At 35.3% G+C, this 27186-nt stretch overlaps 1 protein-coding gene across 1 annotated transcript in view; it reads right to left on the reverse strand.

The window, feature by feature from the left end:
- LOC148943507 (uncharacterized) overlaps nucleotides 1-27186 on the reverse strand; it is a 452088-nt gene that overhangs the window by 167458 nt on the left and 257444 nt on the right. Inside the window, exons 13-14 of the mRNA XM_089100994.1 lie at nucleotides 22552-22714; nucleotides 5536-5702 (exon numbers count right to left, since the gene is read on the reverse strand). Of these exons, the coding sequence (XP_088957120.1) occupies nucleotides 5536-5702; nucleotides 22552-22714 (330 nt within the window). The remainder of the gene's footprint in view (nucleotides 1-5535; nucleotides 5703-22551; nucleotides 22715-27186) is intronic.

Below are 27186 nucleotides of genomic sequence, written 5' to 3' on the forward strand. Positions count from 1 at the left end.
ATGTACATTATGTTTGTAAAACCGTGTCTCGTAACCTGGGTATAATGAGAAAACTTAAGCATTTTTTTCCTCCTTTTGTTTTGCGCCTTCTTTATTATTCCATTATCCATCCATATATTGTATTGTAGTGGCGTTTGGCTTGGAACATTTCCTTCTATTGCTCGGCCAATACGAGTTCTACAAAACAACGCTGTTCGGCTGTTAGATAGCCAGCTATTTCATATTTTGGTCTATTTATGTTAGAAACCTATCATAGTTTCTAAAATGATATAAGATCAAAAAGTTGCTTTCATAGGTTTTTATTAGTTTGCACACCAGCTACTCATATTTTGGTTTATATATGTTAGAAATCTATGATAGTTTCCAAAATTATATAAAATCCAAAAGTTGCTTTCATAGCTTTCTATTATTTTGCTGGTGTATTAGACACACCAGCATATTTTGGTCTATTTATGTTAGAAATCTGCCATAGTTTCTAAAATGATATGAAATAAAAAAGTTGCTTTCATAGCTTTTTATTAGTTTCCACACCAGCTATTTCATATTTTGGTCTATTTATGTTAGAAATCTATCATAGTTTCTAAAATGATGTAAGATCAAAAAGTTTCTTTCATAGGTTTTTATTAGTTTGCACACCAGCTATTCATATTTTGGTTTATATATGTTAGAAATCTATGATAGTTTCTAAAATGATATAAAATCAAAAGTTGCTTTAATAGCTTTTTATTAGTTTCCACACCAGCTATTTCATATTTTGGTCTATTTATGTTAGAGACCTATCATAGTTTCTAAAATGATATAAGATCAAAAAGTTGCTTTCATAGGTTTTTATTAGTTTGCACACCAGCTATTCATATTTTGGTTTATATATGTTAGAAATCTATGATAGTTTCTAAAATGATATAAAATCAAAAAGTTGCTTTCATAGCTTTCTATTATTTTGCTGGTGTATTTGATACACCAGCATATTTTGGTCTATTTATGTTAGAAATCTTTCATAGTTTCTAAAATGATATGAAATAAAAAAGTTGCTTTCATAGCTTTCTATTAGTTTGCTGGTGTATTAGATACACCAGCATATTTTGGTCTATTTATGTTAGAAATCTGTCATAGTTTCTAAAATGATATGAAATAAAAAAGTTGCTTTCATAGCTTTTTATTAGTTTCCACACCAGCTATTTCATATTTTGGTCTATTTATGTTAGAAATCTATCATAGTTTCTAAAATGATGTAAGATCAAAAAGTTTCTTTCATAGGTTTTTATTAGTTTGCACACCAGCTATTCATATTTTGGTTTATATATGTTAGAAATCTATGATAGTTTCTAAAATGATATAAAATCAAAAGTTGCTTTAATAGCTTTTTATTAGTTTCCACACCAGCTATTTCATATTTTGGTCTATTTATGTTAGAGACCTATCATAGTTTCTAAAATGATATAAGATCAAAAAGTTGCTTTCATAGGTTTTTATTAGTTTGCACACCAGCTATTGACATTTTGGTTTATATATGTTAGAAATCTATGATAGTTTCTAAAATGATACAAAATCAAAAAGTTGCTTTCATAGCTTTCTATTATTTTGCTGGTGTATTTGATACACCAGCATAATTTGGTCTATTTATGTTAGAAATCTGTCATAGTTTCTAAAATGATATGAAATAAAAAAGTTGCTTTCATAGGTTTTTATTAGTTTGCACACCAGCTATTCACATTTTGGTTTATATATGTTAGAAATCTATGATAGTTTCTAAAATGATATAAGATCAAAAAGTTGCTTTCATAGGTTTTTATTAGTTTGCACACCAGCTATTGACATTTTGGTTTATATATGTTAGAAATCTATGATAGTTTCTAAAATGATATAAAATCAAAAGGTTGCTTTCATAGCTTTCTATTATTTTGCTGGTGTATTTGATACACCAGCATATTTTGGTCTATTTATGTTAGAAATCTGTCATAGTTTATAAAATGATATGAAATAAAAAAGTTGCCTTCATAGGTTTTTATTAGTTTGCACACCAGCTATTCACATTTTGGTTTATATATGTTAGAAATCTATGATAGTTTCTAAAATGATATAAGATCAAAAAGTTACTTTCATAGGTTTTTATTAGTTTGCACACCAGCTATTGACCTTTTGGTTTATATATGTTAGAAATCTATGATAGTTTCTAAAATGATATAAAATCAAAAAGTTGCTTTCATAGCTTTCTATTATTTTGCTGGTGTATTTGATACACCAGCATAACTTGGACTATTTATGTTAGAAATCTGTCATAGTTTCTAAAATGATATGAAATAAAAAAGTTGCTTTCATAGGTTTTTATTAGTTTGCACACCAGCTATTCACATTTTGGTTTATATATGTTAGAAATCTATGATAGTTTCTAAAATGATATAAAATCAAAAAGTTGCTTTCATAGCTTTCTATTATTTTGCTGGTGTATTTGATACACCAGCATATTTTGGTCTATTTATGTTAGAAATCTGTCATAGTTTCTAAAATGATATGAAATAAAAAAGTTGCTTTCATAGGTTTTTATTAGTTTGCACACCAGCTATTCACATTTTGGTTTATATATGTTAGAAATCTATGATAGTTTCTAAAATGATATAAGATCAAAAAGGTGCTTTCATAGGTTTTTATTAGTTTGCACACCAGCTATTGACATTTTGGTTTATATATGTTAGAAATCTATGATAGTTTCTAAAATGATATAAAATCAAAAGGTTGCTTTCATAGCTTTCTATTATTTTGCTGGTGTATTTGATACACCAGCATATTTTGGTCTATTTATGTTAGAAATCTGTCATAGTTTCTAAAATGATATGAAATAAAAAAGTTGCTTTCATAGGTTTTTATTAGTTTGCACACCAGCTATTCACATTTTGGTTTATATATGTTAGAAATCTATGATAGTTTCTAAAATGATATAAAATCAAAAAGTTGCTTTCATAGCTTTCTATTATTTTGCTGGTGTAGTTGATACACCAGCATATTTTGGTCTATTTTTGTTAGAAATCTGTCATAGTTTCTAAAATGATATGAAATAAAAAAGTTGCTTTCATAGGTTTTTATTAGTTTGCACACCAGCTATTCACATTTTGGTTTATATATGTTAGAAATCTATGATAGTTTCTAAAATGATATAAAATCAAAAAGTTGCTTTCATAGGTTTCTATTATTTTGCTGGTGTATTTGATACACCAACATATTTTGGTCTATTTATGTTAGAAATCTGTCATAGTTTCTAAAATGATATGAAATAAAAAAGTTGCTTTCATAGGTTTTTATTAGTTTGCACACCAGCTATTCACATTTTGGTTTATATATGTTAGAAATCTATGATAGTTTCTAAAATGATATAAAATCAAAAGGTTGCTTTCATAGCTTTCTATTATTTTGCTGGTGTATTTGATACACCAGCATATTTTGGTCTATTTATGTTAGAAATCTGTCATAGTTTCTAAAATGATATGAAATAAAAAAGTTGCTTTCATAGGTTTTTATTAGTTTGCACACCAGCTATTCACATTTTGGTTTATATATGTTAGAAATCTATGATAGTTTCTAAAATGATATAAAATCAAAAAGTTGCTTTCATAGCTTTCTATTATTTTGCTGGTGTATTTGATACACCAACATATTTTGGTCTATTTATGTTAGAAATATTTCATAGTTTCTAAAATGATATGAAATAAAAAAGTTGCTTTCATAGGTTTTTATTAGTTTGCACACCAGCTATTCACATTTTGGTTTATATATGTTAGAAATCTATGATAGTTTCTAAAATGATATTAGATCAAAAAGTTGCTTTCATAGGTTTTTATTAGTTTGCACACCAGCTATTGACATTTTGGTTTATATATGTTAGAAATCTATGATAGTTTCTAAAATGATATAAAATCAAAAGGTTGCTTTCATAGCTTTCTATTATTTTGCTGGTGTATTTGATACACCAGCATATTTTGGTCTATTTATGTTAGAAATATGTCATAGTTTCTAAAATGATATGAAATAAAAAAGTTGCTTTCATAGGTTTTTATTAGTTTGCACACCAGCTATTCACATTTTGGTTTATATATGTTAGAAATCTATGATAGTTTCTAAAATGATATAAGATCAAAAAGTTGCTTTCATAGGTTTTTATTAGTTTGCACACCAGCTATTGACATTTTGGTTTATATATGTTAGAAATCTATGATAGTTTCTAAAATGATATAAAATCAAAAAGTTGCTTTCATAGCTTTCTATTATTTTGCTGGTGTATTTGATACACCAGCATATTTTGGACTATTTATGTTAGAAATCTGTCATAGTTTCTAAAATGATATGAAATAAAAAAGTTGCTTTCATAGGTTTTTATTAGTTTGCACACCAGCTATTCACATTTTGGTTTATATATGTTAGAAATCTATGATAGTTTCTAAAATGATATAAAATCAAAAAGTTGCTTTCATAGCTTTCTATTATTTTGCTGGTGTATTTGATACACCAGCATATTTTGGTCTATTTATGTTTGAAATCTGTCATAGTTTCTAAAATGATATGAAATAAAAAAGTTGCTTTCATAGCTTTTTATTAGTTTCCATACCAGCTATTTCATATTTTGGTATATTTATGTTAGAAATCTATCATAGTTTCTAAAATGATATAAGATCAAAAAGTTGCTTTCATAGCTTTTTTTTAAGTTTGCACACCAGCTATTTCATATTTTGGTCTATTTATGCTAGAAATCTATCATAAATTTAGGGCTATCTAGGATTGGATAAGCCTAGTTTCCTAGGATTGGTTTCTACATACTACTAAAACCTTATTAGCTCAAACTTCCTTAACTTATCCAAAGAAATATTACAAGTTAAACTCGAAATGCTTACCAAATAAATTTGATTAACACTAAGAGGCCAATTAGGATGACATTTTTTTATTTGTGTGAATTGTAAAAACCATGAAAAAACTTAAGCGTTTCATGGGACTTTCAGTGTGATGATTAGTATGGAAATATTACCATTTCTTAGTAAAGGTAGATCCTTAGTAATTATTTGAAGCTACTTCTGTAAGAGCGCTAGATTAGCACGGGAATGATTATAATTAAGTAAAAAGCTTCAAGCAAGATATGTCAGCATGAGGACTGGCGTATTACTTTCTGAATGATCAACTGCTTACATGAGTCCCGGGAAAAATAAAGATACAACAGAAAATTTTTCTTTTTGAGGAATCAGGACAGAAATGGAGGCCTTTGGGAGGGGAGGGAGGTGATAAAATGTGGGAAAAAAATTATGCCTCTTTACCCCTTCCGACGCTGATCCCATTATCTAGGTCATAACACAAAGTTGCTACTTCATTTTTCTTGGCGAAAAAAAAATATACTTGCTGCATATTTACCCGTGATTTCAACGTTTCCTCTCTTCTAGTACGTCAAATTCTTCGTATAAAGACGTATCAAGATGCTAAAAAAATCTGCATTTAAGTAAACAGTTTTTTCCTTGTATACTAAGTGATTTATCTTTACCAAGTAGCTGACAAACTCACCGTGAAGGAGTCCAAGGGCTGACCCAGGTCTTTGAACAGTTTCGGAAGCCAACCGTTTCAAATTTGTTTCAGAAGTCGGACGAACTAAACCAGGATATGATGATTCACCTGATGTGCACTCAAAAACTAGACCATCAACCGATCCTTGACGAATTGCAGAGAAATTCCTAGAAAATTTTCAAATCAATTCAAATAAAATATTAACAAGAACAGAGTTTAAGACCTGGCTTAGGCGAGTATAATAGGAAGGGCGAGAGAGCAAGAAAATTGATTAGCTAGTAAGACATTTTCAAAATAGCTTTAGTGAAAATGACGAGTGAGGTATTCACTACTGCTTATTTCCGCTATTAATTATTGACAAACTAAATATTAATGTGTACTTGGAATTTAATCCTCATTTTGTGCAATTACCTATTTACATAAAATCAAGAAAATATATAGATTTACATCTCTGTGAATTCCGAGTATCATTTAATAAAAAAATACGACTGCAATTCTGAATAGAGCTTGATTTTTCTGTAGTAACAACGTATGTTTTATGCGAACAGGCACTGGGAGGGGATAATAATAAGGGAAATAATAATACCAAGAAGTTTGAATGATTTAGAATCCTGTCAACTCTCTAGCCCTACTCACAAGCAAACATGTGTCGACAGTTCAAGAAGGAATCCTGTTTGGGCTTTGATCATCTAGAGGACACTCTTCTAATTTAGGTATAAAATCGCAAACCACTTCGAACAATAAAAAAAAAGGCTTTCCAGATCTATTTTATGTCTAAGGGTCCAGAAAACAACAGGAAACAAGGATGCGCCAGGGGTCTTCAAAAATTTTGGTGGAGAATACTACAAATGTAAAAGAAAATAAGAAACATGTAAAAGAAAAAAAGTACTAGAATTTTTAAATCGTTTGAAAGCATTTGAGTTCAAAAGTTCAATGGATTTGAAAGTTTGTTATTTCTTAAGTTGCCTCAGATTCGCAGCATTACTTCAAATGAGGTAAGTAGTAAGGCCAAGATTACTTCTGTGAGTCAGATATCAGATTAGCATTGCATTTCCGTTAGTCAGATAGGGGGTGTACAAGTATAGCTCCTAGCCCCTCGCACCTGTTACCGGTTAGCAAGATTCCCATATGCTATGACATAATATAATAACTTGAAGTGTGGTCAGGATAATAGGGAAATTAGCATTGGATTTTAAACAAACGGATAGCAGAATAACATGGTATTTCCATGAGTCCGATAGGGGGTGTACAATTGTAGCTCCTAGCCCCTCGCACCAGTTACCGGCAGGCAAGATTCCCAGATGCTATGACACAACATAATTACTTGAAGTGTGGTAAGGATAATACGGAAATTAGCATTGGATTTCAAACGCAGCCCTTTGACATCACGACAACCATAAAGAAAATAACATAAAATTCCGGTTCCGTGACCCCAGAAAGCGGTCTGACAGGTTTTGGTCATGCATTGTTACGTCATACGACACACCCCTTTTCTGAGCATGCATTGTTCCTAGGCAAAATCGAGTCCAGTACAAATTAAAGACTTTAATTCTTGTCTTGAAGAGATTTGTGACTCTCATAATAGAGGATTCTTATGCACCAATTGTCACTATGATAAAAGCAATTAATGAGAAAATACTTACCCTGATCTGATTGCAAAAAATCCAAAACGTCAGTTCAGTTTATTTTTGAGAGACTGATATCGTCGCGGTTTTAAATTGTTTTGGGAAGAAAAACCTTGTCTGTGCTTCAATTGGTGGAATAATAAAAGACTCGGGTTTTTACGACATCACTGTGAAGATAGTGGCTATTATGATTATACACCTACAGACTTTTATTTGGCCGTTACAGAAAGTGATTCTTCATACGAGAATTTCGTATGTGACATTGCTTCAAATAAGCAAATTGAAACACGTGAATTTTATAATATGAATAAGAGTAGTATTATTGACTTTACAGAGAGATTTAATAAAAATGTAAAAAGTTACACTACATTGTAGAAAATGTGACCCCGACTTCTAACGAGCAGAATCCTAACGAGCTGCTACCTCTTACCGTTTCTGATGATAACCTATACGTAGAAGAAAAAATCTAAAGGACACAATGTTTTGCATTTATACAAATTTTATTAATAAACAAATTTACATACATTTTTAACGCATTTCACCTTAGGGCACCGAAATTTATATAATAGAGGTAGGAAAGAGTATTTTCAACTAGAAAGTCATTCGAACGAGTATTGTAACCATAAATCTTGGGGACTTCCATGTAAGTATGTCCACGACTCCGAAAAAATGGGATGAAATATATAAATAATAACATGCATTAATTAAAGAAAGTGGGGGGGGGGGCTCATAGCAGGCAATATTAGAGGGGGGTGTTATCAGAGGTAAATTTAAGACACATCAAGAGCCATTGACGAAATACAGCGTTTTTGAGACTGGACAATGCAAGAAAATGTGACCCCGACTTTGTACGTCAAGATGAATACAAGCTGAATCTCAACGAGCTGTTACCGCTTATCGTTTCTGATGATAACCTATACGTAGAAGAAAAAATCTAAAGGAAACAACTTCTTGTTTATATACAAATTTTATTAATAAATAGATTTACATACATTTCTAAAGCATTTCTTTTTTAGGGCACCAGCCCTTGACGAAATACAGCGTTTTTGAGACTGGACAATGCAAATGTAAAATCAAAACATGAAAAGGCTTAAAATGGAATAAAACATATAAACAATAACATAATGCATTAGCTAAAGAAAGATGGAGGGGGGGGGGGGCTCCTAGCAAGCAATTGTAGAGGAAGGGGGGGTGTTATCAGAGGTAAATTTCTTAGGAACTATTGAGGTATTTCTGAGACCCTTTAACGAAATACAACGTTTTTGAGACAGGACAATGCAAACGTAAAATCAAAACATGAAAAGGCTTAAAATGGGATAAAATATATAAACAATAAAATGCATTAGTTAAAGAAAGATCTAGCAGGCGATTTTAGAGGAGGAGGATATTATCAAAGGTGAATTTTTTAAGCACTATTGAGGTATTTCTGAGACCCTTTAACGAAATACCATGTTTTTGAGACAGGAAAATGCAAATGAGAAAAACAAACATGAAAAGGATTAAAATGGGATAAAATATAAACGATAACATGCGCAATTTAAGGAAAGATGAGGAGAAAACTCCGGGGAGGGGGCCGTCTGTGGAGGGGAGGAGGGCCGTCTTTTCCGTCACTAGCTCAACACTGTCCTTTTATTTATAATTTTTCTATCGTTCCGCAAAGCACTAATTTTCAAGTGTATATTTATTGTTATCCCGCCTCCGTCCACTAGGATGCTGGTCCGGTCGCTGCCCGCCTCCGAGGAAGTGTCCAATCCCCCCGAGCACTTTGTCTCAGCTCTCACGCAAACCAGGGGGGCATTTTTTCCAGCCAAAATATCAAACGCGCAATGGGAAGGGGAGGGGCTATTCTTGTTCCAACCCATCCCTCGCGCTGTGGGGGAGTTTGATCTGTGTCTGCTCATTCCGAGGATGGAATCTGGACTTCGGCTAGACGATAAAGGAGATTAAAAATTGGTCATGCTTGAGATAATTTAAAAGTAGTAATAATAGGAAAATTATCATTGAGTTACTACGACAACCCTCTAACGTCGCATCATCCCTGTTTCTAGCGCTCAGCTGGCAAGATTCCCACCCCTGGCAAGATTTGCGCCCTGGCAAGATTTCCGCTATGACATGATTCCAGCCCCCGGTAAGATTCCCCGCCCTGGCAAGATTCCCTTCATGGTAAGATTTCTGCCCTGGCAAGATTCCCGCCCTGGAAAGATTTCCATCCCTGGCAGACAACCCGGGATTCCACACATTCTAGTTTTTCTTCTATATTGGCATGATTTCTAGCCTTTTTTTCTGGAAGTACCCAGGATTTCCGTAACCAGGTCTAATATGAATAACACCGTTGTATCTCACAAGCTAGACTAAAACGACCCCATGGGGAAATCCCACCTCCCTGAGCACGGCACAGACGCGGGTGCTGCGTATTAGCGGCGGTGCTTATCTTAAGCAAAGATTTTCTTAACATCTTAAGCAAAGATTCGTCCCGAAAATAAGCTAAAGAATTCCTTTAAACAACCTTTTGCTTCTTTTCACTTGATCTGTGTCTGCTCATTCCGAGGACGGAATCCGGACTTCGGCTAGGCGATAAAGGAGATTAAAAAATGGTCTTGTTCGAGATAATTTAAAAGTAGTAATAATAGGAAAATTATCTTTGAGTTTCTACGACAACCCTCTAACGTCACATCATCCCTGTCTCTAGCACTCAGCTGGCAAGATTCCCACCCCTGGCAAGATTCGCGCCCTGGCAAGATTCCCGCCATGGCAAGATTCCCGCCCCCGGTAAGATTTCCTGCCCTGGCAAGATTCGCGCCCTGGCAAGCTTTCTGCCCTGGCAAGATTCCCGCCCTGGCAAGATTCCCACCCTGGCAAGATTCCCACCCTTGGCAGACAACCCGAGATTCCACACGATCTATTATTTCTTCTATATTGGCATGATTCCTAGCCTTTTTTTCTGGAAGATACCCAGGATTTCTGTGACCAGGTCTAATAGGAATAACACCATTGTGTCTCACAAGCTAGACTAAAAGAACCCCATGGGGGAATCCCACCCCCCTGAGCACGCCACAGACGCAGGAGCTGCGTTTTAGCGGCGGTGCACATATTAAGCAAAGATACCTAATAAGAGAGGGTGGAAAATCATTTTGCGAGAAGAGTAGATACTCAAACCGTTAAAAAGTATACTTATAGCCCAGAGAGGAATGGCGCTGCCGCACTTTTTTCACACTGGCACCAGCCTTCCACATGACACCAACCCTTACCCCCTAGGATATTTTCAACCTTTTTTCGTCCTGAAAATAAGCTACAGAATTCCTTTAAACAACCTATTGTTTTTTTCTCACTTGAACTGCGGAGACTCGATAGTTCATTGCTAGAACATGTTACTTCAATGAAATTCACGCCACAGAGTATTTACAACCCTTCTCGAGCCTTCTTGGTCTTGGTATGATTTTACAGGTTGACCGCAATTTCTAGACTTTGCCATTGATTTCCACTGTCGTCTTGAATTCTAGGGTTTCCAGTAATTTCTATAGTTTACTGTTTTTTATGAAATTGACAGGGTTTGATTGTTCTGCTAATGATTGCATAGAAACTGACCATGATTTCTACACTGTGATCACAATCTAGATGGTATGATCTTTATTTCTTTGACTTGGTCCGAAATTCTAAGGTTGACTAACCTCATGATTTTTCCCGGAATACCCTTCCTTTCTGAATCAAATGAGCGCTCATGTTAACCTAAGTAAAATGAACTTACCTTAAACGTAGAGAAACCTAACTTTGACAGAAAAATTTCTAATTCGAACAGAAAATTTGTTATCGCTGACGAAAAGTTGTTGCTTCTTAGAGAAATTTGTTATCTTTGACGGAAAACTTGGTGTTATTAGAAAAAAATTGTTACTATTAAGAAAAAACCTGTTACTACTAAGTGAAATTTGATAGTGTGCTTCTAAGAGAAATTTGGTAGTTTTAGGTAAATATTTGTTAGTATTGAGGAAAAAAAGTTGTTGTTTCGAGGGAATAATTTGTTAGTGTTAATGAAAACTTGCTACTTCTGGCAGAAAACTTGTTATCAATGGTGAAAATTGTTACTTCTACGAGCAATTTGATAGTTTTAAGTAAAAATTTCTTAGTACTAAGAAAAAAAAGGTGCTACTTCGAAGGAAAACTTGCTACTTCTGGTAGAAATCTTGTTATCATAACGGAAAATTCTTACTTCTAAGAAAAAATTTGGTTTCTTTGACAGAAAAATTGTTACTTCTAACATATAACTTGTTATCATTGACGAAAAAGTGTTACGTCTATGAGAAATTTGCTATCTTTGACGGAAAACTTTTATCTTTGACGGCGTTATTAGAAGAAATTTGTTTTTTCTAAGATAAATTTGAGTGTGTTGAGTAAACTTTTGTTAGTATTAAGGGAAATTTTTATTACTTCGAAGAGAAAATTTGTTAGTGTAAGAAACACTTACTACTTCTGACAGAATACGTGTTATCATAAGCAGAAAAATGTTACTTCTAAGAAAAATTGCTATCTTTGACAGAAAACTTGCTACTTCTAACGGAAAAATTGTTATCATTGACAAAAATTGTTACTTCTATGAGGAATATGTTATCTTTGACGGAAAACTTGGTGTTATTAGAAAAAAATATTACTGTTAAGAAAAAAGTTGTTACTTCTAAGAGAAATTTGATAGTGTTAAGTAAAAGTTGGTTAGTATTAAGGAAAAGTTGTTACTTCGATAGGAAGATTGTTTAGTGTTAAGAATAACTTGCTACTTCTGGCAGAAAACTTGTTATAATAAACGAAAAAATTGTTACTTCAAAGAAAAATTTGTTATATTTGCTGGGCAACTTGCTAGTTCAAGCAGAAAATGCGTTATCATTGGTGAAAAATGTTACTTCTAAGGGAAATCTGATAGTGTTAAGTTTGTTAGTATTAAGGAAAAAAGTTGATACTTCGAAGAGAAAATTTGTTAGTCTTAGGAGAAACTTGCTACTTCGATGTTACTTCGATGTAAAATTTGTTAGTGTTAAGGATAACTTGCTACCTCTGACAACATACATGTTATCATAAAGGAAAAAATTGTAACTTCCAAGAATTTTTTTTTTATATTTGCTGGATAGCTTCCTAGTTCAAGCAGAAAATATGTTATCTTTGGCGAAAAATGTTACTGCTAAAAGAAATCTGAAAAGTAAAAGTTTGTTAGTATTAAGGAAAAAAGTTGATACTTCGAAGAGAAAATTTGTTAGTGTTAAGGAAAACTTGCTACTTCTGGCAGAAAACTTTTTATCATAAGAAAAAAACTTCTAAGGAAAATTTGGTATGTTTTGACAGAAAAAACTTGTTACTTCTAACAGATAACTTGTTATCACTGACGAAATTTGTTTACTTCTATGAGAAATTTGTTAAGTTTGATGGAAAACTTGATTCTATTAGAAGAACTTTGTTACTGCTAATGAAAGAACTGCTACTTCAATGAGGAATTCGAATGTGTTATTTAAAAGTTTGTTAGCATTGAGGAAAAAGTTGTTGCTTCAAAGAAAAAATTTGTTAGTGGTAAAGAAGGCTTGCTACATCTGACGGAAAACTTGTTATCGTAACGAAAAAAATTTTACTTCTAAGAAAAATTTGATATGTTTGACTGAAAACTTGTTACTTTTAACAGATAACTTGTTATCACTGAGGAAAAATTGTTACGTCTATGAGAAATTTGTTAGATTTGACGGAAAACTTGGTGCTGTTGGAATAAATTTGTTACAGCTAAGAAAAACCTGTTACTTCTAGGAGAAATTTGTGGTGTTTTAAGTAAAAGTTTGTTATCATTAAGAAAAAATTTGTCACTTCGAAGAAAAGATTCGTTTAGTGACAAAGAAAACTTGCTATTATAACGAAAAAACTTCTGAGGAAAATTTGGTATCTTTGACAGAAAAATTGCTAGTTCAAGCAGAAAACGTGTTATCTATCACTGACAAAAAATGTTACTTCTAAGAGAAATGTGAGTGTGTTAGGTAAAAGTTTGTTAGTATTTAGGAAAAAAGTTGATGATTCAAAGAGAAAATTTGTTAGCGTTAAGGGAAACTTGCTACTTCTGGCAGAAAACTTGCTATTATAACGAAAAAACTTCTGAGGAAAATTTGGTATGTTTGACAGAAAAACTTGTTACTTCTAACAGATAACTTGTTATCTCTGACAAGAAATTGTTACTTCTATGAGAAATTTGTTATGTTTGATGGAAAAATTGATTCTATTAAAAGAAATTTGTTAATATATAGAAAAAAACTGCTACTTCTTTGAGGAATTTGAGTGTGTTCTGTAAAAGTTTGTTAGCATTAAGGAAAAAGTTGTTGCATCGAAGAAAAAATTTGTTAGTTGTAAAGAAAACTTGCTACTTATGACGGAAGACTTGTTTTATTAACGAAAAAATTGTGACTTCTAGGAAAAATTTGGTATCTGTTACAGAAACTTGTTACTTCTAACGTAAATATTTTTATCATTGAAAATTTTTTTTACCTCTATGAGAAACTTGTTATCTTTGGCGGGAAAACTTGGTGCTATTAGAAAAATTTTCTTACTGTTAAGAAAGTTTACTTTTAAGAGAAGTTTGACGGTGTTAGGTAAAAGATTGTTAGTATTAAGGAAAAAAGTTGATGCTTCGAAGAGAAATTTTGTTAGTCGTAAGTAAATAATTGTTAATTTTAAGGAAAAATGTGTCTTATCGCTATGAAATATTAAAGCACAGAAAGGCAGTGTATTTCGAGAAAAATCATAAGGTACTTATCTAGATGATAGGGTCAACCCTAGAACTCCGGACCAAGTCAAAGAAATCAAGACCATACCATCGAAATTGTGATCGAAGTGTAGAAATCATGGTCAATTTCAATGCAATCATTAGCAAAACAATGAAAGCCTGTCAATTTCATAAAAACTAACAGAGTACACTATAGAAATCTTGAAGGTTCTAGAAGTAATTTAAATATTCTTTGGCGAGAATTGCATTAGAGTAACATGTTCTAGCAATGAAATATCGAGTCCTCACAGTTCAAGTTAAAATAAAATACAAGAAAAAAAAATGTTGTTTAATGGAATTCTTTAGCTTATTTTCGGGATGAAAAAGGCGAAAATGTGCTAGGGGGCAAGGGTTAGTGTCATTTTTAGGGCTGGTGCTAGTGTGAAAACAGTATGTCAGCGCCATTCCACTCTGGGCTTTAAGTATATTTTTTAACGGTTTGGGTATCTACACTTCTCGGAAAAATGATTTTCCATCCTCTCTCATTAGGTATCTTTTCTTAAGATGTGCACCGCCGTTAATACGCAGCACCTGCGTGTGTGCCGTACTTGGGGGGGATCCCCCCCATGAGGTCATTTTAGTCTAGCTTGTGAGATACACTGACGTTACCCATATTAGACCTAGTCACGGAAATCCTGAGGACCCTCCAGAAAAAAAGGCTAGGAATCCTGCCAATATAGAAGAAATAATAGAACGTGTGGAATCCCGAGTGGTCTGCCAGGGGTGGTAATCATGCCAGGGCAGGAATCTTGCCAAGGCTGGGAATCTCACCAGGGGCAGGAATCTTGCCATGGCGGGAATATTGCCACGGCACGAATCTAGCCAGGGGTGGGAATCTTGCCAGCTGAGCTCTAGAAACAGGGATGATTTGACGATAGAGGGTTGTCGTAGAAACTCAATGATAACTTCCCTATTATTACTACTTTTAAATTATCTCGAGAAAGACCATTTTTTAATGTGGTTTATCGCCTGGCCGAAGTCCGGATTCCGTCCTCGGAATGAGCAGACATAGATCAAACTCTCCCACAGTGCAGGGAATGGCTGGGAACAAGAATTCCCCCCCGATATTTTGATATATTTGCTGAAAAAATGCCCCCTTGTTTGTGTCACGGCTGAAACAAAGCGCTAGGGGGACGAGACACTTCCTCGGAGGCGGCCATTGACCGGTCCGGCACCCTAGTGAACGGAGGCGGGATAACAATAAATATATACTTGAAAATTAGTGCTTTGCGCAACGAAAAAAAAATTATAAATAAAAGGGCAGTGTTGAGCTAGTGACGGAAAAGACGGTCCTCCTCCCTTAAACAGACGGTCCCCTGCTCGGAGTCGTCTTCCTTCATCTTTCCTTAAATTACGCATTTTATTGTTTATATTTTATCCCATTTTAAGCCTTTTCATGTTTGTTTTTCTCATTTTCATTGCCCTGTTTCAAAAACATTGTATTTCGTTACAGGGTCTCAGAAATAAAACAATAGTGCCTAAGAAAAATACCTCTGATAATTCCCCCCTCCTCTAAAATTGCTTGAAAGAAGTCCCCCATCTTTCTTTAGTTAATGCATGTTATTGTTTGCATATTTTAACCCATTTTAAGCCTTTTTATGTTTTGATTTTATGTGTGCATTGTCCTGTCTCAAAAACGCTGTATTTCGCTAAAGGATCGCAGAAATACCTCAATAGTCCCTAAGAAATTTACCTCCGATAATACCCCCCTCCCTCCAATAAAATTGCCTGCTAGGAACCCCTATCTTTCTTTAATTAATGCATGTTATTGTTTATACATTGTATCCCATTCTAAGCCATTTCATGTTTTGATTTTACGTTTGCATTGTCCTGTTTCAAAAACGTTGTATACTGTCAAGGGCTCTTAGCGTGTCCTTAAATTTACCTCTGATAATACGTGCCCCCCCCTCTAAAAATGCCTGCTAGGAGCCCCCCCCTCATCTTTCTTTAATGAATGCATGTTATTGTTTATGTGTTTTATCCCCTTGTTTTCGAAGTCGTGGCCATACTTACATGGAATTCCTTAAGACTTTTGGTGACAATCCTCGTTTGAACGACTTTCTAGTTAAAAATACTCTTTCCTACCTCTATAATATAAATTTTGGTGCCCTAAAAGTGAAATGCTTTAAAAATGTAACTAAATTTGTATATATACAAAACATTGTGTCCAATAGATTTCTTCTTCTACCTATAGGTTATCATCAGAAACTATGAGTGGTAACAGCTCGTTAGGATTCAACTTGTATTCATCTTGACGTGCAAAGCCGTGTCACATTTTCTACAATATAGTGTTACTTCATTTTTATTAAATCTCTTTCGTAAAGTCAATAATATTACTCTGATTCATATTATAGAACTCACGGGTCTCAATTTGCTTTTCTGAAGCAATATCACATACACAATTGTTGGAACCCTTGGTCCCAGTTTGTTCAGATAAATGTCCCTCCCAGATTCATTTCTTTTGGCCCCTTAATTATTTTCCTTCCCCTAGTAATAATTATTAATCTTCCTTTTATTTTGTGACGCCATTTTGGGTCCTGTTAATTGCGTATTCGCTTAATAGACCACGAGGTAAGAAATTGCGCAGTTAGGGAGGTTGACCAGTAATTTAGTAAGTCCTTGGATTGGCTGGGAAAATTCACCCACCACCCCCATCACCCAACTCGCGGCTGAGCGAGTTGGAGAATTGGAAGTGTGATTTAGTCAGTTCCGTTTTGAGTTCTTATACAGCGTGAACTGAATACAGTAAGACTTTTTCTTATACTATGTACTCTTTTAACTTTTCAGCCTACGTCGAGTCTAAAGAGAAAGTTAGAAATCTTATCGGTAAACTTTGGCTTTTAAAAGTGGCCCTGGACCATTCGATCACGCTAGTAGATACGGAACCGTTGGAGTAACCATGGAAATCCCACTATTTTGGGCCGACGAGGGATCTCCCCCTCCAGTAAGTGGCATAGCAACTGTTTGCGCCATTTTTGCCTTTAAACGTGGTGACCACCGTACGTTACACATCCAATAAGTGGTTCCAGCGGTACTTACACATCCAATAAGTGGTGCCAGCGGTACCCACGCATCCAATAAGTGGTGGAAGCTAGAAAATGACCTATTAACAGCACTGATAGCAAAAGAATTTTGCGTTTTCAAAGAGACGGGTTAATTTGGTCTAGAAAGTAGCCTATTGTGGTAACACATAAAAAGACAAAAATAAGCAATCAATTAATAGAATTATGAAGGTCTATAATGGGCTGTGTGCCTTGTTAGACAAATATAAAAAAGAATAACGTAAAATTAATGAGTTGAGTTCACAGTGGGGGAATCTCCGTATTTAAAAGTATTACAGGATTTAAGGACAGATAAGAAAACGTTGAAAGTTGGGTAATTATTTCAGTGAATTGGCTGACGCAGATACAATCTTCAATGACGAAGGTTATAAGAATATTGAGGACGGCAAATTAGGAGAATTTGTCAGTTTGTGCGCACATTGGACAAGGAACGTGGGAGGCACCTGTCCTATTGAGGAATTTACCCAAGAAAGGATTATAATTGGGGTACGAGTATACAGGGAGTATGCGTGATTTGTTTTACATGGTAGTTCCACTTTTTGAATTTAGTTCAACTAATTCGCTAATTGAATATTCGTGTTTGTTTTCGGTTTCTTTTGTCGTTCAGCCCCTGTTAATTCGTTTTTGGGAGATATATTTCACTGGCATACAACTGCTTGTTGTGAAAGAAGTCGTTAATCACTAATGAAGTTAAGATATTTCGGTTATTTGCATATTTGTTGAATATTATTACACGGATCTGATAATTGATAATAGTTATTGTGTACCATAATTTTTCGTGACAGTTTTTGAGCTTACCAAGATTGACTAATTGAATAAGAGATATTATAATCGGAAAGAAGTATACGCGGTAAAATTAGTGGGCACGAAATAAACAAGGAAGAAATAATATGTGCAAAAACAAAACGAACTCATCCCTCAGAGGCTGCGCCAAATGAAGGGGAGTTGCGGGATAGAGATAGTACAGATATGGAACAAATAAATTCAGAAAATGTGTTAAGAAGAAATAATGACACATGGAATTTTGAAATAATGTCTGACAGAGATAAAATTAACTTAAGACCGAGAAGGGCGGGTGAAGCCCATAGAAAAAGTAGGAAAATAGAAAGAAAGGCTAATATGGAGGCCTTTGAGAAAGAGCACCGAGAATATAAGAAAAAATGCAGGCTGAGAAAGATGAAATTAGAAAGAATAGAAAAGAGGACGGAAAGGCTAGAGTAGCTTATAAAGAAAGAGACAATACGGATATAGAACGAACAGATTCAGAAAATGAATTAAGAAGAAATAATCACAGACGAAATCAAAGTAGTCCGAGTAGTAGGAGCAGGATTGAATCAAGATCCAGCAGGGGCTCGCGAAAAAGTACTCAAATAGATATGACACAACGTATATTAAAGTTCATGGAGAAAGAGAGGATAGCTAGAGAACGAAAAGAAGAAGCTGATAGAATAGCCAGAGAACGAAAGAAAAGGCTGATAGAATAGCCAGAGAAGAAAAAAAGGAGAATGAGAAAATAGCTAGAGAGAAAGAAGAAAGATATCACCAAGAGTTTGAAAGAACCATGATAGGTCTAATAGAAGCCCGCTGGGAAATTCCAGAAAGTGAGATTTTATCACAACTAACTTCTAGGCTGTCAGATAGCCACAATAATTTGTCTAAGAATCAATCGCAAGAAAATGAAAATTACCAAAAATTAAACACTTTTACGAGAAATATACAACTTCGCTGACTAGGAGGGAAGATGGACCGGCCCATAAAACAAATTAGGAGGCTGTACCACCCTGTCAGAAAAACAAAATACTTGATACGCGTATTCGAAATATTGATAATCAACAGAAATGGGATGCAGAAGTAAACAGACCAAAGAATATTGAAAATAATACGCGCGAGAATGATTTTTCGGGAAAATTTCCAGAAAATGGAAAACTTGAAAACACTTTTAATGAATATGAGACGCTAACAAGTACAGGCCAGAATGAAGCACTGATTGTACAAGAAAGAAAGGAGACGAAATTTATTGTACGCGCTTTTCCTCGGAAAGTTCGAGAAATTTTAGTAGAATATTAAAAACCAAATGTCGGAGTTTCCCATTTGATGAAATATTTGTTTCTGCGGTAAAAGTAAAGAGAAGTAAAAGAGAGAAAAGAGATATTAAACAAAGCTACAATGAAGTGATGCAGTCAAAGATGGTGGACACTGGAGTCCAAATCAGATTTAACAATGATTTATTATTTTGTGCGAATAACAAAATTGAGAAAATTAGAGATGAAAAGAGGAGTGTAAAAAAGAAAAAAAATCTTGAGATTCAGCCTGCAGTGGCGAAAAATAGAATGTTGGATGGGCTGTGCCTTGATAACATAAATAATAAGGGGGAAAAGAGGTCAAAGACCCACGGGGAATAAAACAAGATGGTAACAAAATAGAGTTGAATGACCTACGACGGGTTTGGGGAAAGTTGGGAGATATAGAATGTTGAGTCGGATTGGAAGGATTTGGAAAGGAATCTTATATTGGTCTGATCAACTCAAAAGAGGGTTCGTTCTTTTATGAGGGGGAGGAATCCCTTGGGGAATATCCCCTGCGGGAAAGTCGCGAGAGATAGTCCTATTCCTAAATGCACAACTGGCGGACAAGTTGTGGTCCCTTTACCGAGGTTTTGCCTCTCTGATCTGGAGTCCTTGGGGAATACTCTCTCCCAGTCACTTCATACTTCACCCAAACCTTTGTCCAGTAACCCTATTCATAGTTGTTATTGTTCATGGGAACCGACAATTATTTCCGGCAAATTGTATTCTGTCGGAGATATATCCAAATTTAATTTTCAATTAGCATCAACGCATATTCTGCATTTGATTATCCCAGGGGAGGGAACCCAGAAAAAAGGCGATTCATGGCTCGCTCAAAATTTTACTTCATTCCCAGTACCCTTATCGTTTTCACAGGCCTTTGCATTTTCGGCCTTAAACTATTTGAAATTATGCCAAGGGGCAATTTACTTTTTTATTGAGATGTGGGGTTGTTTCCACAGATGGAAATTAAGAGGCTAGTGCAGCCAATTTTTCACGATGGCTGGCATCATCGGAAGTGCCAGGAACTGATTCTCTGCTCCTCTCAAATGTAAATTCGTGAGAGCAAGTAAATTTTAGTTTTTGATTGTGCTGTGCACAATGAATTTCTACGAATCTTGGGGACGTCGATTTTCGAGACGAAATACGGATGTTAGACGATCTAGACCATGGGGATTTCTACAATGGAGACGTGGGGATGGCGACGAATCCTGAGCCAAGCGGTGAAAAGAGAGAAGATACAGCTTTAGTGATTTTGAGTTTAATATTATTTACTTTATGTCTGAGTTTCCACCCAATCCACCGGGGATGCGGGCCATTTATCTTAGGAGGGAGGTGTTGGAACCCTTGGTCCCAGTTTGTTCAGATAAATTTCCCCCCCCCCCCAGATTCCTTTCTTTTGATCCCTTAATTATTTTCCATCCCCTAGTAATAATTATTAATCTTCCTTTTATTTTGTGACGCAATTTTGGGTCCTTTTAATTGCGTAGTCGCTTAATAGACCACGAGGTAAGAAATTGCGCAGTTAGGGAGGTTGACCAGTAATTTAGTAAGCCCTTTGATTGGCTGGGAAAATTCACCCACCACCCCCATCACCCAACTCGCGGCTGAGCGAGTTGGAGAATTGGAAGTGTGATTTAGGTAGTTCCGTTTTGAGTTCTTGTATAGCGTGAATTGAATACAGTAAGACTTTTTCTTATACTATGTACTCTTTTAACTTTTCAGCCTAGGTCGAGTCTAAAGAGATAGTTAGAAATCTTATCGGTAAACCTTGGCTTTTAAAAGTGACCCTGGACCATCCGATCACGCGAGTAGATAAAGAACCGTTGAAGTAACCGCGGAAATCCCACTATTTTGGGCCGACGAGGGATCTCCCCCTCCAGTAAGTGGCATAGCAACTCTTTGTGCCATTTTTGCCTTTAAAAGTGGTGACCCCCGTACGTTACATATCCAATAAGTGGTGCCAGTGGTACTTACACATCCAATAGGTGGTGCCAGCGGTACTTTCACATCCAATAACAATTCTCATGTGAAGAATCACTTTCTGTAATGGCCAAATAAAAGTCGTAGGTTTATAATCATAATAGCCAGTATCTTCACTGTGATGTTTAAAAGCCAGAGTCTTTTATTATTCCAGCAGTTGAAGCGTAGAACAGGTTCTTTTTCCCAAATAATTTAAAACCGCAACGATGCCAGTCTCTCAAAAATAAACTGAACTCACGTTTTAGGTTTTTTACAATCAGACCAGGGTAAGTATTTTACCATTGATTGCATTTATCACAGTGACAATTTGCGCATAAGAATACTCTATTATGAGACTCACAAATTTCTTCAAGACAGGAATTACAGTCTTTAATTTGTACTGGACTCGATTTTGCCTAAAAACAATGCATGCTCAGAAAAGGGGTGTGTCAAATGACGTAACAATACATGACCAAAACCTGTCGGACCTGCTTTCTGGGGTCACGGAACCAGAATTCTATGCTATTTTTCCTATGGCTGCCGTGATGTCACAGGGCTGCGTTGGAAATCCACTGCTAATTTCCCTACTATCCTGACCACACTTCAAGTAATTATATTGTGTCATAGCATCTGAGAATCTTGCCAGCTAGAAACAGGGCATGTCGTGATGTCACAGGGCTACGTTTGAAATCCATTGCTAATTTCCCTACTCTCCTGACCACAAATCAAGTAATTATGTTGTATCATAGCATCTGGGAATCATGCCATCCGGTAGCAGGTGCGAGGGGCTAGGAGCTACACTTGTACACGCCCTATCTGACTCACGGAAAAATTATGTTAATCTGCTATCCGTGCGTTTAAAACCCAATGCTAATTTTCCTATTATTCTGACCACACTTCAAGTAATTATATTGTGTCATAGCATCTGAGAATCTTGCCAGTTAGAAACAGGGCATGTCGTGGTGGCAGGCCTTTAAAAAGGCCTGCGTTTGAAATTCAATGCTAATTTCCCTATTGTCCTGACCACAATTCAAGTAATTATATTGTGTCATAGCATCTGGAAACCTTGCCAGCCGGTAACAGGTGCGAGATGCTAGGAGCTACATTTGTACACCCCCTATCTGACTAACGGAAATACAATGTTAATATGCTATCTGACCCACAAAAGTAATCATGGCCTCACTACTGAGGTAGCAATACTTTTTGAACTGCTTATAAAATTTGTCGGTCCACACTCCTGCTTACTCTGAACTGACTGGCAAATATTAGTCCTTGAGTCTCTAAATTCACCTGTCAATTTTTCAACTCCTACGGTATTTTTATGCCTCCCTGTTTGGCAGCGTTTACTCGCTAATTGCTTCACGCTGTAGTTATTTTTTTGCGTACTTTTATGCCTGTTTTTGTTTGTCCATCTATTGTATTTATGTGTTCTTGTGTTTTCTTGTTACAGGAATTTTGCTAAAATAAAAATAGACTGACTGATTGTGCATATTCTTAATAAGTAAAACAATAAATTGGCATACCTTGTTTTATCTTGAGCCGTTGGTGTGCGGTTTTGTCGTCGCGACGTCGGTAACGGCGCCGCATCTTGTCCAGCTGGAAGTATTGGCAATTTGCGACGCAATCGGAGAGAGGCTTGTGAGTCTGTCTCTGACAACGTATCTGGTGAGTCAGTCACGTTTCTTCCTAGAAAACTCGCGAATTATATGTGGTACTCAGTTCAGACTAAGGGACAGTACTAATGAATGCTGTTAGTCGTTATAGATATTTGTGTCTTTTCCGTGAATAATTTACGTAACTAACCAGAATTTGGAAATGAGATTATTACAGCGTAAAGATTCTATTTCTTCGACTTTAAAGCAAGATTCTAAGTCTGAAGATTTTACTGCAGCCCTTTAAGAACATATTTCCAATTTTTCAGACCATTTTATTTTGTTCGATAATGTCTCTTTAACTTCTAGGGGCCGAGGTTTAAAGCAATATTTTCGTGAAACTCTTGAAATAAAGAAAATATTATTCAAGAATATAACTTTGAATCATAATACAGGTGAATTTGGGCTGAACTCTATCATAATTTATTAAAATCTGACAGAGTAAAGTTCAATTCACCCAATGTAGTTGACCTCTGTCCAAGTGTTATATCAGTGAACGCTAATGAACCGAATCCAAGAGGGTCTAAGAGGCTAGCTTCCGCCTTTACTTTGAAAAGAATTAGAGAATTAAACAATATGTAGTTTTATTTGATTTCGTATATAAACTATTGTTTTAATTTTTTTTAGTTTTACTACTGATGACGGTTACTGCATATGTGAGTAGAAAGGGGGGTACCAGCCCTACGAGAACACATGTGCTGCCATCTACAATTTAGTCTAACGCTGATGGGCTATCATTTATGCATGTTTTTATGGTTTTTGTCACTGAGAATGAAAAAACAGGATTTTTATCATTTTGATGCATTTTCATGGTTTATTGATTCTAATGGGGTCAATGGCACCTCTTTCAAGGTCGATTTATTTGTTGTTTCCAAGTGTATTGTCTCCGGGGCGAAGTTTGCACATGCGCATTGACGATGGGGAAGAGATATATTGATCTAAGAAAAGAGGGGGGAAATGGATTTCCGAGAAATTGATTGCGTAATCGAAGGGGAACTGAATTTCTGAGAAATTGACTACATAATCTCCCGGGCCTACATAATTTATGCATGTTTTTATGGTTTTTGTCACTGAGAATGAAAAAACAGGATTATTCGCACTTTGATGTATTTTCATGGTTTATTGATTCTAATGGGGTCAATGACACCTCTTTCAAGGTCGATTTATTTGTTGTTTCCAAGTGTATTGTTTCCGGGGCGAAGTTTGCACTTGCGCATTAACGGTGGGGAAGAGATGTATTGATCTAGGACAAGAGGGGGGAAATGGATTTCCGAGAACTTGATTGCGTAATCGAAGGGGAACTAAATTTCTGAGAAATTAATTACATAATCTCCCGGGCCTATATAATTTATGCATGATTTTATGGTTTTTGTCACTGAGAATGAAAAAACAGGATTTGTCTCAGTTTGATGTATTTTCATGGTTTATGGATTCTAATGGGGTCAGTGACAGCTCTAAAATTGTTTCGAAATCGAAAATGTTCCCTTTCTTTTTGTTAGAATGTTAGGCTAACGAATCATATTCAGTCTAGAGTCAGCAGTCAGAGTGAATGGATTGAATAATGAATAAATTTGAGAAAGTTAGAATTAGATTGAATCTGGTGTTTATGAAAAAACATTTGATTTTGGATGATGATTTTCTCGAGTTATCTCTTCAACACAAGATATTCTTTCGGGGAACACTTGACAATATAATGAAAACTGATTCTCCCCCATTGGACTATTGTATGAAGCTTTCTCGATGTGACTCAAATGCTTATACTCAATTTATTGATATATTAATTGGAACTAATCAAAATAATATCGTGGATATACTTTTGAAAACACTGCCATAAATTCTATGTAGATCGCTCCCCCACCATTCGAAAGAGGTGACGTCACAGAATTACTCCTCTCCCATTCCTCCGCCCTGAACTTATCGATCGAGGACGATCATTTCGTTTTAGCTGTGAGAGAGTTGACATCGGAAACCAAAAAATTTTCTATATATGTCCACTGTGCATGTACACTCTTGGCAGTTGGACTCAATGGGAGAACTGTACAATTATTGATGGCCATAATGAAAAGTGCAAACTATGTAGTCCTTGTAAATTACAAAGAGGCTATACAGTAAAAATTAAAGGATGTAATTCATGTCTTGAAGAGATTTGTGACTTTCACCCTAGAGGATATCTGTGCTCCAATTGTCACTATGATAAATATGATCAGTGGGAGAATACTTACCCGGCTATGATTGGAAAGAATTCCAAACGTGATTTTAGTTTATTTCTACGAGATTGGTATCGTCGTGGATTTAAATTATTCTGGGAGGAAGAATCTGGTCTACGATTCAACTGTTGGGGTAACAAGACAATTTGGTTTCTACTTCATCATTGTGACGACACTGTCTATTATGACTATAAACCTAGTGAATTTTATTTGGCAGTTACCAATTGTGATTAACCTTCAGGATACAATTCGTTTGATTCTGTTTTAGATGGACAGTTGACAAGACTTGAATTTCGCAATACGAGCTTAAATTATATCATTGACTATGCGCGGATATGTGACAGGGTTAAAAGTTCACAGAGCCGTCGGGAGAGTAATCCCGACATTTCAGCCAATAAAGATCAATATAAAATGAATCCAAATGATTTACCAGCATTAGTGGTTCACGACAGTTGCCTATACATCGATGAAGAAATCTAAAGTGAAGAAAAGTTGTTTTTATCATGTACATACATTATTTTTATTAATAAACAAATTCACAAAAAATTTTTAAGCACTTTTCTCTTAGGGCACTGAAATTTATATTATACAGGTCTGAGAGGATATTTTCCACTAGAAAGTCGTTCAGGCATGGATTATCTACATAAATGTTGATAAACTGCTTGTAAATATAGCCGTGACATCGGAACACAAAATATAGTAGTGCATGGAAGCCACAGCTTTTAGTCGTCAGATCCTGCACTCTCCTCCGATTTTGAATAATAGTTTTACCACTGCTTTCAATTTAGTTGCTGATGTAGGGTGTGTAGAATGTAAAGGGTAGACCAAGAGGATCAAAAAATTCAATCGTCTTCATTGTTTGAAAGATCCACAGCCAATGACCCGTCAGTACAGTCGACGGACTGCTATTAACAGTAATTAAGGTATTGTTGACACTTTGAATTTTTCCAAGAAAGTCCGAGGGCAGACAATAGGATTTGTACTGGAACATGTAGGAATCCATATTAAATACATTGATTATTTGACTAGTGTTCTTGGTGCCAAGTCTAGTAGAACACTGCCTTCGGGAGTGATTTCCCAATAGGTTTCATATTGATTTAGTGAGATTAGTGCAATACTCTCAGCCAATGGGTCGGCAAATGTACACTCTAAATGCACACTCCCCGTACGTACTATGCTCATATCTTGGGTTCCAGACAAATCCAATACAATGATACCATGTGTTTTAGCAAACATTTCTTCGGTTATACCATTTTCAAATAGTTGTGAATCATGATCTAGGGTTTGCATGGTTAACTCATACAATGTTCTATAGGATTTATCAAAAGATGATTGTAGAGGGGGATGCCGTTTACTTTGCAAACAAGAGATGAAAACCCAAAAATTTCGAATTTATGTGGACATCCAGTAAACGATCCTATTGCACTAGCATTTTTACAAATGCCAAAGCGAGTTTTGATGGAATTTCACCATTGATAAAGGATGAGTCGGTGAAGGTGCGTGACCCCATGGCAATATGACGTTGATTGGTGATCCGCAGGTTCTTTTCTCAATATGAAATTGGATGGTGCAAGCGTCAATTTTATATCCACTTTAACATTGGGTGGTAGCCATTGGGGTATATTATATATTTCATGATAGATTTTTCCCACTAGATGTAATTCACTAGTAGTAGCATTTTTAAGTGCATCTGTACTATCAGTATTAGTAATATATTCATATCCATTGGAGGTTCCTCTCAATTACTTGTATGAATTGGGTGTCATCAGCATGAATTGCATATACCTTGTATAATTTGAGAGATTGTTGCTTGTGCTCACCAGCGTGCCATTGATGTAGACACTGATTTGACGAAATAAATTATGTAATATACAATTTTCATAGGATATTCCATCGGCAAGAATTGGCAATGTATTATCGGATTTCCGGACTTTCATTTGTAAATCTATAAATGTCGAAGATATGTCCATAAAATAGTTTACATTGGAATAAATTTGAAAGTGGATATTATTGGAGAGGGGTTTTAAGGATAAAATTGTTCATAGTATCCATGCTTGACACTCACATCAACATTTTCTGCATTGAATAGATTCAATGAAGCGGTGATTGAAGGTTGAGAATCCTTATGCGGTAGGTAGGACAATTTAGGAAAAGAAATCTAGTTTCGATCTGACAATTCTCTTCCTGGGACTTCTTCTTCTTCTACTACTGTTTACAGTACGTGTCGGCCTTTTCCTTCTTTTCTTTGACAGGGGTGATGTCTTTCGTTTCTGACCTGAATAGAGACTGATGAGTCATG

Source organism: Artemia sp. Qi Xiang Cuo, chromosome 15 (assembly GCF_049724085.1).
Source record: "Artemia sp. Qi Xiang Cuo chromosome 15, ASM4972408v1, whole genome shotgun sequence".
Taxonomy (NCBI): Eukaryota; Metazoa; Arthropoda; class Branchiopoda; order Anostraca; family Artemiidae; genus Artemia; species Artemia sp. Qi Xiang Cuo.